This window comes from Convolutriloba macropyga, unplaced genomic scaffold (genome assembly GCF_964194025.1).
Source record: "Convolutriloba macropyga unplaced genomic scaffold, txConMacr16.3 SCAFFOLD_2518, whole genome shotgun sequence".
In the NCBI taxonomy this organism is placed as follows: domain Eukaryota; kingdom Metazoa; phylum Xenacoelomorpha; order Acoela; family Convolutidae; genus Convolutriloba; species Convolutriloba macropyga.
In genome coordinates, this window is record NW_027453392.1 from 21,189 (window position 1) to 32,413 (window position 11,225).

The 11,225-nt window shown below is 35.2% G+C and overlaps 1 protein-coding gene across 1 annotated transcript in view; it reads right to left on the reverse strand.

Moving 5' to 3' along the window:
- The window catches only part of LOC142358258 (uncharacterized), a gene marked incomplete at both ends in the record, with an annotated part of 31,940 nt that extends 20,920 nt beyond the window's left edge, over positions 1 to 11,020 (reverse strand). The window contains 6 exons of the mRNA XM_075409695.1: positions 2,082 to 2,201; positions 2,632 to 2,689; positions 3,013 to 3,130; positions 6,160 to 6,463; positions 8,444 to 8,666; positions 10,930 to 11,020. Of these exons, the coding sequence (XP_075265810.1) occupies positions 2,082 to 2,201; positions 2,632 to 2,689; positions 3,013 to 3,130; positions 6,160 to 6,463; positions 8,444 to 8,666; positions 10,930 to 11,020 (914 nt within the window). The remainder of the gene's footprint in view (positions 1 to 2,081; positions 2,202 to 2,631; positions 2,690 to 3,012; positions 3,131 to 6,159; positions 6,464 to 8,443; positions 8,667 to 10,929) is intronic.
- Positions 11,021 to 11,225: the final 205 nt, after the last annotated feature.

Consider the following 11,225-nt stretch of genomic DNA (forward strand, 5'->3'; position numbering starts at 1 on the left):
AAAGCTTTTACTCTGAATTTAAATATGATACAATTCAATATACTCAATAACTCACGCAAATCTATAACTGACCACAAATTTGCTGTTCAATGAAAATCGTCTTTAAAAAATTTTTTTATTAAAAATTTTGAACCATTTCCTTTTGCGATGTTCTGGTTTTAAACAGCTTTCTTGAATACATAACAACGCATGTTATGCGTCAAAAAATGTAAATTTCATTAGTTTCTGACTGGCTAATTATAAGATGCTTTCTATGTTGTCAAAAGTCAACATGTGATCATCCATTAATGCGGCGGTGTCGTTCTCATTATAGCCCCCCATTTGTGACCATGTTGCCTACACAACCTCTCCCCCATTGCGTAAACATACCATATTAGGGGTCATAATTTCATGAGGGGGGCTAAGATGGAAATTCCCATCTTAGCCCTCCTCATGAAATTATAACCCTATTATGATATGTTGAGATTTTTTTGAGTTTGTCTGGGATATTTGGAAGGTACCTGTTGGTCGAATGAACTAAAATAAACAAAAAAACTAAACAAAATTATCATTGCTAAATCTCTTAAAGCTTTTACTCTGAATTTAAATATGATACAAGCCAATATACTCAATAACTCACGCAAATCTATAAAAAAGAGTTTCATTATCAACTATAGGTAGGAGAAAGGTAGAGAAATATGACAAATGCTTAAAAAAACTGAAAAATGAAGCCATTAAAGAAAATTTCTAAACTTGCATAAGAAATGCTAAAACCATTTCTTTTGTCTCTGGAGTTCTGACAAGTAACCAATCTGCAAAACTTGAAAAAGTTTTGTTTGTCAGTAAAGATCGTTAAACACCAAAAATGACCAAAAAATTTCAAAAATTTTAAACTTATTGCAATTTTTAACAAAATCTTGCTAATACTCGCGATATTCAAAACTTCAGAACCAATTCATTGTCTCCGGAAACTATTCAGTATCCCTATTTAAAGCCATAAATAGTTTCACGGACTCATAAAGCTCGATAAATTTGGAGCATAATAATAATTTTCAGAATATTTCAAAAAAAATAGAGTTCATCAAGAAATTTGCAATGATTGTGTTATTAAAAACATTGATAATCAACATATTAATCCCAGCTGCTATGCAGTAACTTGTCGTCAAACCCTAAAGGATGTTCTTGGGCCCAAGGTGCGGAAAAACTCGCTGTTGAAGAAAAACTCTAAGCACTTAAGGGACTACAAAACGTGGCTAAGGGCCTCTAATGAAACTTGATGCCCGCTGAGTTTTACCTGTTTATCACGTTTTGAAAAGTCAAAATCATGAAAAAAGGTGTGAAAACATCTTAAAAAATAAAAAAAGACAGAGCACCAATACAATCCAATTCTTGTCCAAAACCACGATGTCCAATAATAGCCGCTATCGCTTCGCGGTTATTAAAAAGATGTTACCAAATTTTTACTGTCCAAATTTTCACAAATTATTGTTAACAAATTTAAATCTCGTAGCGACCCTTCTTTATTGTCAAAGTTTTTTTCAAAACTTGCTCACTTTCAAAATTAGGAAGTCCCAAATTTTAGGCTTCATGTCATAGGATATTTTAGTACAAATGAATATTAACGGTGAATGTCCCCCTTTTCCCCGTTATTTGCATTTTTTAGCCTAACTGACCACAAATCTGCTGTTCAATAAAAATCGTCTTTAAAAAGTTTTTTTTTTAAAAATTTTGAATCATTTCCTTTTGCGATGTTCTGGTTTTATACAGCTTTCTTGAATACATAACAACGCATGTTATGCGTCAAAAAATGTAAATTTCATTAGTTTCTGACTGGCTAATTATAAGATGCTTTCTATGTTGTCAAAAGTCAACATGTGATCATCCATTAATGCGGCGGTGTCTTTCTCATTATAGCCCCCCATTTGTGACCATGTTGCCTATACAACCCCTCCCCCATTGCGTAAACATACCATATTAGGGGTCATAATTTCATGAGGGGGGCTAAGATGGAAATTCCCATCTTAGCCCTCCTCATGAAATTATAACCCCTATTATGATATGTTGAGATTTTTTTGAGTTTGTCTGGGTTATTTGGAAGGTACCTGTTGGTCGAATGAACTGCCCCCTCCCAGGTCTGGCTCGGAGAGGGTTTTGATCATCTGGCGAAGGTAGAGGTCTTTGAACATCCTGTACTGTGACTGATCCTGCGCGCTGTAGAACTTCTGAAACAACAAAGTGATCTAAGCAAACAAATATTAATTTTAAAAAGTTTCTAAATACTAATAACTGGATCTTGGCCGTTTTTGTCTGATTGGCTTTCAGCTATTTGTAGCCATCTTTTTTATCTTTTAAAAAAGCGACAATCATTGGTCTCTTGAGAACCCTTCATAGTCTCTGGCCACTGCTAGAAGGTTAATTCTGACATCTGATAAATAGATTTCGTTCATTTCTTCAAATTTTTGATGAATAAATTAGATGAAAAAATTTTTGATGAATAAATTAGCATATGACGGGATAGAACACTATATGCGAACGTAAATTACGGATACTCATGTTTCCTTCTGCTTGTAAACATAATGCTAATAAAAGCCACATTTCTAGCAAGATAAATAAAAATACAACTTGGTTTCAAAGTAAGGCTTTTTTTCTTACGATGAGGTAGCTAAGTCGAAGTGTAATGGCGAGGAAACTGGCTCGGTCATCTGCGTCCCTGAAAAATAATTACTTTCAGTACCGCACAAATTTTCTGTATTTTATTTCCCCTTTCCAAAAATACCAGACTCTCCCCCCCCCCCCCTTTTAAAAATTTATATTAGATTTTTAAAATCTGGTCAACGCTTTTTGGCATGATCAAACATAATACGCTCATAGTGAAAACCAAACAATGCCTGTTTAAAATTTCCTAGAAAATAACTGTCACAAAATGTCGTCTTTGTGTCCCCACCCACCCCAACTTTTGTCGCTTCAAAACCCAAATAAAATGGAAAGGGTATAAAATTTAAAAAAAAAATGAGTACAGCTAAAATAAATAACCCGCTTTTGATGTTGAGTTGCTGTGCATCTAAAAGAGTTTGTAGCCTAGATTTCATTTCGTCAACTTTCTTTTTCTTCTCCCTCGGAAACCCACCGGAGTTAATCCTGTCATAAAAGTCTAAACAAAAAAAGGATGATTTCGATAATTTTGATGTTTATGGTTATAAAAAATGGTTGACTATGATCCGCAAAAGCTTCTTTGAAATGGCTGGAACGCCTTTTTAAATCACATTTAGAACTTTGGTAGGCCAAGGTTTTTGGGGCAAAATTCATTTCACCTTGAGTGAACGACTATCTGAAGAGGTATACAAAGTTTATTTCGGGTAGGTGGTCTAGCTTTTCTTCCATAAATACTCGAACTCTTTTTATACGTCGGCCAAACGTCCATTCATATCCCAAATCGCACGACCACGGTATTTTTTGTTTTCTGCATTTTTTCAAATTATCTGGTAGCTTTGTAGAGAAGAGTCAAAGTTCCCCCAAAACCAATATAGTCTCAATTTAGATATTTCAAGTTTGTACTCTGTGCACAAATGCCAAACCTTGCTATTCATTATTTGGTGTGTGCAAATTAACTAGCCACACTAATTTGTTCTCAAATTTGCGCGTTTTTATCACACATTTGTAAACCGACCATGTAAAACAGTTGCGCTAACCTATTCAGTATCACACAACAAAATACAATCTTCAGAAACATTTGTCTCTCTCACGCTCAACATAGAAACAGGAAACAATAACGCGCAAAAGAGCAATCAAATTTAACACAGAGAGCTAGGACATCGTCGAAAAAAAATTAGCTATCTCGATAAACTAGTAAACCATAAAGCCAAGCGGTTGATAAAATTTTTTTGGTAAATTATGCCAATTTTCTCAAGTACTGCAATGTAGAAAACCGGAAATTGCATAGTGCAATCTAAAAACTATGACCAAACTATTTGACGTGTTTATCACAATTTTAATGCAAATGAAAACATGCAAGTTCGATAGTCACCAACAACAAATTTGCCATATTTCAACGCATGTTTTTATGGCCGATATGATTCACTCAAAGTACTTTCACGGTTTTTACCCAATATTTGGTGCAATTGTTCCGGTCAACTTCAAGCTGAACGTGAACAATAGTGAGCGCTGGATGCAAACTTTAAGCATGCGGAAGTGATCGATAAAGAATCAATTTCACCAGAGACATTTTTAAAAGACATTAAAGTATTTTGAAATTACAGTGAGTCATCTAGGTTGATTTAAGAATTTTATTGACTAAATTTAAATTTTTGGATATTCCAAATGGATCAATCCATGGTAAAAACTGTAAAATATATGATGACCCATCAGCAACAGCAACGATTGTTTTTTTTTCATTTTCAAACCCTTAACAAATAAATATGGTCAAACTTAAGCAGAAAAAAACTGCCTCGAACTTTTTTGTTAGGAAATATTGGCTATTGAATATCTTTACATACCAAATATCAATCGCCCTGCCCTTTTGAAGGCATTTCAATCAGCTATTTTAATTTTTTTTATATCAAGCAGCTATGCCGGCAATGTGTCCAGCAAGAGAACAAGTTTAAAATGCATCAAATGTAGCGCTTAATTGTCTCAGTGATAAATCGCAAAGAAGTAATTGTTAGTGTCTTATCGTCGGAAGTCAAGGAAATACAATTTTGGAATTTCAAAACAATGAGTTCCGAAAAAAATTTCTTAAGCAGCAGATTAAAATTCTATTAATCTGATTGCTTTAAACCGCAATATTTTGCACAAAGACACTTTCAGTCTCACTGCTGTTTCAGATGAAGCCAAGCTATTTATCGTTACGGAAAAAAACATTCAAACGCAAAAACCTGGAAAAAATGCACCGATGAAAATTACCAGTTATGTCACAATTGCGTAAAATCAAATGGAGCCCTTATCTTGTTATATGAGCTCCATCTATTTTGGATTTCAACATTTTCTCCAGAAAACACTTTCTCTATAACTGCCATAAGTTTTGCATCGTTAAAATCAAAGCTGTCATCAGGCTGAAATCATTTATTTTTGCTATATTGACCGCGGCAAACCTGTCAACCTGTTGCTTATCTACTTTTCTACAAAGCTTATCGTTTTTTTCCAGCGCAATTTCTATTTTGATATCAGTAAAAACGAACAAAAACTGCAAAGTTCACTTTAAAAAAAACATAACTCGGCAAATAGCTGCCTTTAACGAATATATATATATATATATATATATATATATATATATATATATATATATATATCAATACATACATATATATATATATATATATATATATATATATATATATATATCAATACATACATATATATATATATATATATATATATATATATATATATATATACATACATACATATATATATAAATATATGCTCTTTTTTCACTGTTTTCCACCATGCGTCTCAACAGTGTGCCAAATTGACTCACAACATAAATGTTAAATGCTTGTATAAAAATCTTTCAGACTACTAATTGTGCATCAAAACGAGGATTTGCAAACTAGCCTTCTGTATACCATGGCTCTATAAATTTTGCTGTGTAAAAATTAGGTCTTAAAAATTATTGACAAAGCTCGCTAAATGATGAAATCAGTTAATTGTAACGGAATCTAGTGTAAGCAGTTATTTAACAAATGGCCAAATTCCTATTCCAGAATGCATTCCTTGGAATGCATTGCTTGGAATTATTGGAATTGAAAAAAAAGTGTATTTGTAATCCGCCTAGAAACATTATTTTGAGCCCATTTAGCACAGTTGAAATTGTTTTTTTTGTTCAATACTTATCTTGATAATGTTCCTTTATGTTATGAAATTCAAACCATCAAACAATATAAATAACAAATTTATCGCACAGGAAATTTATCACAATTTCTTAGTAAATGTATAAAAAAAACTTTCACGTATGTTGAAACCCTTTATCACATCGTCAGGAGTCATAATAATCCGTTTGCAAATCGTAGAAATGTCAATTTAATGGGCTGAAATTGAGATGTAGGATTCCGAAAAACTAGTTTTACTGTTGATGACCTCAGTTATCATAACCAACCTAATTCCGAAACTAAATTCTTCTTTCACTCAAAAAACGAACAATCAAAAAATTTTAAACTTATTTATTAGCAGAAAACCAAAACTTACATTTTCGCACTCTAACTTCCGAATCAATCATATTTCGCTGAAGGTCAAACTGAATCAGAGTTGATATCACGTGCTGTTCACACAACTGCGGCATTTCGGCTATCATCTCGGTTATTACGTAACAAAGCGGACGAGTGATTGCGTAATCCATGGCAACACTGAGTCGTACCAAATCACAACAGCAGAAATTTATGAAGTCCACAAGCGTGAAATCGGTTTCGCCGGTTTGAAGGGGCAGGTCGGTAGGTTTTCCAACGAGGGATGGTGTATTTTTGGGAATTGTTTTTAGACAGAGCTCCCAAATCTAGAACAATAAATAGATCTGTAATTGAATTTATTAACATATTTGATGAGGCAACGTTTCTTCAATATAAACCTGGTTGGGGTATGTTAGAAGGTTGAGAGAGAACCACCTAATGTAAATTGTGCTAAGATAAGCTTAACATAGCTTGACAAAAAGCTCTACTTGTTCAACGTATACTTGGCTAGAGAAATAAAGCCTGAAGGAACAAGACAGAACGTGAGAACGGGTTATAAGAGATGCCCAAGATCGAGAGATTAAGACCAGTTGGTGTAAATGGGTAGCACACTAGGCTTGCATGTAAAAGATGCTGGTTTGTATCCAGTATTGGTTCATTTTCACAGTAGTTGCACCTGCTTAGACCAACTAACAGGGTCCCAGCTCCTGGTAAAATGCATTTCTAATCAGACCGAACTGCGCTTTATTATGTTATTATGAGACCAAACTGTGCACTAAATAGCATTTCGAAGTCCTATTAAGTGTGCTCAAAACAAAATCGTCTCTGATCAGACTCAAGCGCGCTTGTTATTGCTTCTGTTAAAACCTTTTTTCTGAAAATAGTCTCTGATAAGACAAACGTAAATGCCATAAAAACTAATAAGATTTTTATAAGCTTAAAATCATATTTTCGGCGACAACCCGGGATGACAAAATGTGACGAAATCGACGCAAAAAGTGTCGTTTTTTGTCTAATTTTGTTGCTTTCCTAGGTTTTCTATGTAGGAAATGTCGATTATCGTCGTTTTTGTCGGTATTGTCAGTCTCAATTTGTTTTAAATACAAAAGAAGTAGAGTAAAGCTAAAGTGACTGGTGGGGCAGTGGAGGAGATGGTGGAAAGTAACAAAAGGGGTTAAAGGTTCGAATCCTGACAGGGACTGTCATTTTTGTAAGATTTTTAGAGAGGCAAAAACCGACAATTCTTACGTTTAAATACCGACGGAAACCGATCAAAAAGACGAAAAAAATGTAAGGGCTTTGATCCGTTTTTGCGAAGTAAAACCGACGAAAACTGACAATTCTTATGTTTGAATCAAACGAAATTCTCAACACGGGCATGTTCGTTTCAGTAATAGCCTCGATTGCCCTTGTGAAACACCTGCGACAGGTCCCCCACCTGTTTGTGGTCAACTTGGCCATCAGTGACCTTGGAGTGTTGATGATGAATGTGTTTGTACTCATCGGAGTATTCTTCGGTGACACAGGTAGGCAGCATTAAATCCCCCCGTGCCAAGATATCCCCCACTTCATCCCGTGCCAAGATATATTTTGCCCTCCCGCGGTCGAGGTTTTGTCGAAAAAAAATTGTAAGATTTGCGGTGAAAAGCGGTGAAAAAATACACCACAAAGATCCCGCATCTTTTAGCGATGAATGCGGTGAAAGCGGTGAAGTTTTTTTGACATTTTTTAGCATTTTTGGACACCTCGAGGCTGTAACCAAAAGGCGGCTGTATTATTCGCTCTTGGTAGCGCCATCAAGTCATAATGAAAAAGCAAAAAAATGCACTCGAGGTGACCTCTGATCAGACCCACCCGCGCTCCAAACCATTTCTGATCAGACTAATTTTGGTTTGAAATTTCTTCTGCTCAGACTAAGTTGCAATCAGACCCACTTTCTGATAAGACCCACTTGCTATTGCAATTCTCTTTTATCAGACCTACCTATTCTCGAATCTGCCTCTGATCAGAATATCTTACGTTCTAGAGGTTGCTCAGAACATGTGATTAAAAGCGCAGAAGTAACACGTCTTCTCTTAAGTGAGTTTGATCAGAGGTCTATTTCGTCTGAGGTCTCAGTCTGAGGGTTTGAAACCATAAATATAAAACTTTTACAGATTTTAATTCTTTTAATTCTTTTACAGATTTTGGCTCTATTTATTCGGTCGTTGTTCTTAATTGACGAACGCTCAAGCTTTCTAGCTCGAGACACGTTAAAAAATTGTAAAGGCAGCTTGTTTAGAAGAGGCAAAAAAAATCACCCTAACCTGTCTGAAAATGGCGATTCCCTTCACGCGCAGATCTCCAAAATGCTGCTGAGTTTGTGGAAATACTAAATCTTCACAAATCGTCTCTTTCTTCTGGCTGAACTTCCGGGGTTGGAGGACATTTTGGGATATCAATTCCAGTGTAATCACACCCAGGTGGTCCAGTTTAAGTGATGACGGTGGACATGCAGAAATAAGATGACTGATGAATGTCAACATCACGCTGAAAAATGAAATAAACAATTACAAGCCAGCTGGGAACTTCTGGCGTTTAAATTAAGTTACGTAACTCTGCTTGAGGACACTGGGAGTTTTCTGTTTTGTTTATCCAGAACCGCCATTTGAGCTGTTAAGTTGACATTTCAAAGTGACTTTTGCAGTCATCTAACATTGCTTCAAACATGTTCAAAAATGTGGAAAATTTATGTTAGTCAATTTCTGTCCATGTGAACTTCTCCCAGGCCTAGGCCTCGACTTATGAAAAGACTTTAAAAGTCTAGTGGGGGGGGGCAATATTGACTATAATTACACGGTCGAGCTTCCTAGTTAAAGTCCAGCTAGTATCTTTTCATGGGTCGAGCTTAAGACTTTCATAACGAAGAAAGTCAAGCTAGGGTCTTTTCATGGGTCCACCAATAGTCATTTCATAACCAACAAAGTCGAGTAAAGTTCTTTTCATGGTTCCATCACTAGTCTTTTCATAAGTCTGTTTTTTTTTCAAAATCAAAATTTTTTGATTTTTTTTCTGCTTCTGTACATACAGAAGCATAGCCGGAGCATGACTAAATAGCTTTGCACCAGAGCAGTCCAACATAAGAAACAGTTGGAAAACTGCCAAAAGCCTTAAGATCTTCGTCAAACCTTAAGATAAAGAGATATAGCAGCTCGAGTATATTACCACATTACTTGATTCAATGAAACCAGCTAGCTTAAGTGTATTGGACATAGTCCCATTAGTCATGACAAAATTCCGGCGTTATTCAGTTTTTTCCCCTACAAAATCATGAAATATCTTTTTCAAAAATAATGCAGGTTTTTGAAGGATTAATGGTTCTTCTGAATGGTAAAAAATGAAGGAGCATGCACGCTGACTACCTTATATGCAATATTGCACGGACAATTTTAATGGCAAAAAAGCAGACTTATGAAAAGACCAAAGATGGACCCATGAAAAGACTTTAATTCGACTTTGTTTGCAAACATTGTGTCGAGCTTAAGTCCAGCCCAAACATTGGGTCAAGCTAAAGTCTCTTGTAAAATTTTGGATCCAACTTAAGTCTTTTGGGAAAAATCTGAGTCGAGCTAAAGTCCAGAATGTCTTAAAGTCCAGCTAAAATCTTTTCATAGCTCAAATGAGTCGAGTATGGTCTTTTCATAGTACATTTTGGTTGAGCATTGTCTTTTCATAAAACTGTACCTAGACCTAGGCTTGCATTGTAATTTCTGGCATCAAAAACTTTCGGCATTCTAATTTTGCAAGTGTGTTTTAATAATTTTTGTTCGAGTTTGTAGAAAGCGATATAGGACAAAAAATTGTACAATGGTTTTTCATCGCTGTATCTTTTTCATCACACAACCCGAGTCGAGGTTTGGCGGTGAGTTTTCGTAAAAAAAATGTGGTTAAATGTGGTGAAAAAAAATAATTTTCACCGTATATTTCTTACATCTTTTTGCGGTGAATCGCGGTGAATTATTTATTTTTACCGCGTTCTCAATATTCTTACAAAAAAGAGTCCTCCCCATATGGGTTCGCACCTCTGACCTCCTGCATGCCTGCACCTCCTTAGTCCACTTCGCCAACTGCCACTAAATTCTTTAAAATTTCTTGTGAATTTAAATCAGATTGAGTAAATTTTGGAAATCATTTGCAGTGAATTTTGGAAAGAAATGCGGTGAATTTCGCGGTGAATTTTTGTAAGAAATGCGGTGAAATGTGGTGAATTATTTTTTTTTTCACCGCATTAACCACAATCACCGCAATTCTTACAAAAATTCACCGCATTTCTTACAAAAATTTAGCCAAAATCCTCGACCCGGGAATAAAACCCTTTCTACATGCAATAAGACCCTTTCTACACGTATTAAAAATCGTTTGTGCCCCCCCCCCCCCTACAGACGGAAAAGATCCAAAATCGTTTTGTGGAAATACAGCGGTATAATGGATCAGAAAGCTGGATAGTAATGGCAAATAATTTTGAAACTGAAAGTATTTAATGTCTCATTTGCAAAGATTATTGAATTTCTCATTAAGTTGTTGAACGTGTGCCACAGAAAAAAAATATCTGTAAAAAAGTGAACCAAAAAAATCAGAAAAGCGGGCTCAAGTTTTTCTTCTGCGGGATCACTTTTATCAGGGGTGAATTTATTTTTTGGCACAAATTCAGTTTTCTATAAAAAAAAATCCAATAATTTTTGCGATTAAGAGACCGGAAACGTTCAAACTTATTTGTTATTACGAACCAAAATAAACTATTTAATATACTAACTGAGTGGCCTTGACCTTGAAAAAGATGTACTCGTCCGAATCGAAGAGACGGCGACCAAATTTGGAACTGGAGATTACAGGTAATCGGCGCTCTAAAACAGACCAATACGCAACATTAACAAGATGCAATTGGGTTATTTTCGGGTATTGGAATTTACTTATCAAAAAAGGTTGTGAAAAACCTCCTAATCCCAAATCACCCGGATTATCTTTGATTATGCTTGCGATGAAAATTCTTACTTCCATAATAATCTCTTGAAAAACCGTAAGCAAATTTGGTTTTGGAATGCTCTCTCC